Source organism: Fulmarus glacialis, unplaced genomic scaffold (genome assembly GCF_000690835.1).
Source record: "Fulmarus glacialis isolate BGI_N327 unplaced genomic scaffold, ASM69083v1 scaffold33266, whole genome shotgun sequence".
NCBI lineage: Eukaryota > Metazoa > Chordata > Aves > Procellariiformes > Procellariidae > Fulmarus > Fulmarus glacialis.
In genome coordinates, this window is record NW_009220569.1 from 1,138 (window position 1) to 1,638 (window position 501).

The 501-nt window shown below is 68.9% G+C and overlaps 1 protein-coding gene across 1 annotated transcript in view; it reads left to right on the forward strand.

Moving 5' to 3' along the window:
- The window catches only part of LOC104078969 (poly(rC)-binding protein 4-like), a gene marked incomplete at its 3' end in the record, with an annotated part of 1,612 nt that overhangs the window by 592 nt on the left and 519 nt on the right, over positions 1-501 (forward strand). Inside the window, 1 exon segment of the mRNA XM_009580813.1 lies at positions 268-452. Within this exon segment, the coding sequence (XP_009579108.1) occupies positions 268-452 (185 nt within the window).

Sequence of the window (501 nt, forward strand, 5' to 3'; positions counted from 1 at the left end):
GGTCCCCCTGGGAAGGGGGGCTGCCGGGTCCTGCTGCCTGTCCTGCCTGCACCTGGTGGCTCCCACGTGCCAAGCCCTGGCCACCCCCATTCCCAGGGGGACCCAGGGGAGACACGGCAGAAGTGGGGAAGGCTGCCTGGGGCAGGTGGGAGGGGGAAAGCCCAGGTCCACAGGCATCTAGGCCACCACTGGTAAGCCCTTTCCTGGTGGGGGGACAGCAAGCTCAGGGCCCGCAATGTCCCTGATGGGGTGTGACACCGTCCCCAGAGCAGCGCGCGCATCACCATCTCGGAGGGGTCCTGCCCCGAGCGCATCACCACTATCACCGGTTCCACCGATGCCGTCTTCCGCGCCGTCTCCATGATTGCCTTCAAGCTGGAGGAGGTAGGCAGCCTGCCAGGTGCCCCCTGAGCCGGGAGCGCCCGCCCCATGCCGGTGGGCTCATGGGGGTCCAATGCCACCTGTCCTCTCCCGCCTCGCAGGACCTGGGAGTGGGGAGCG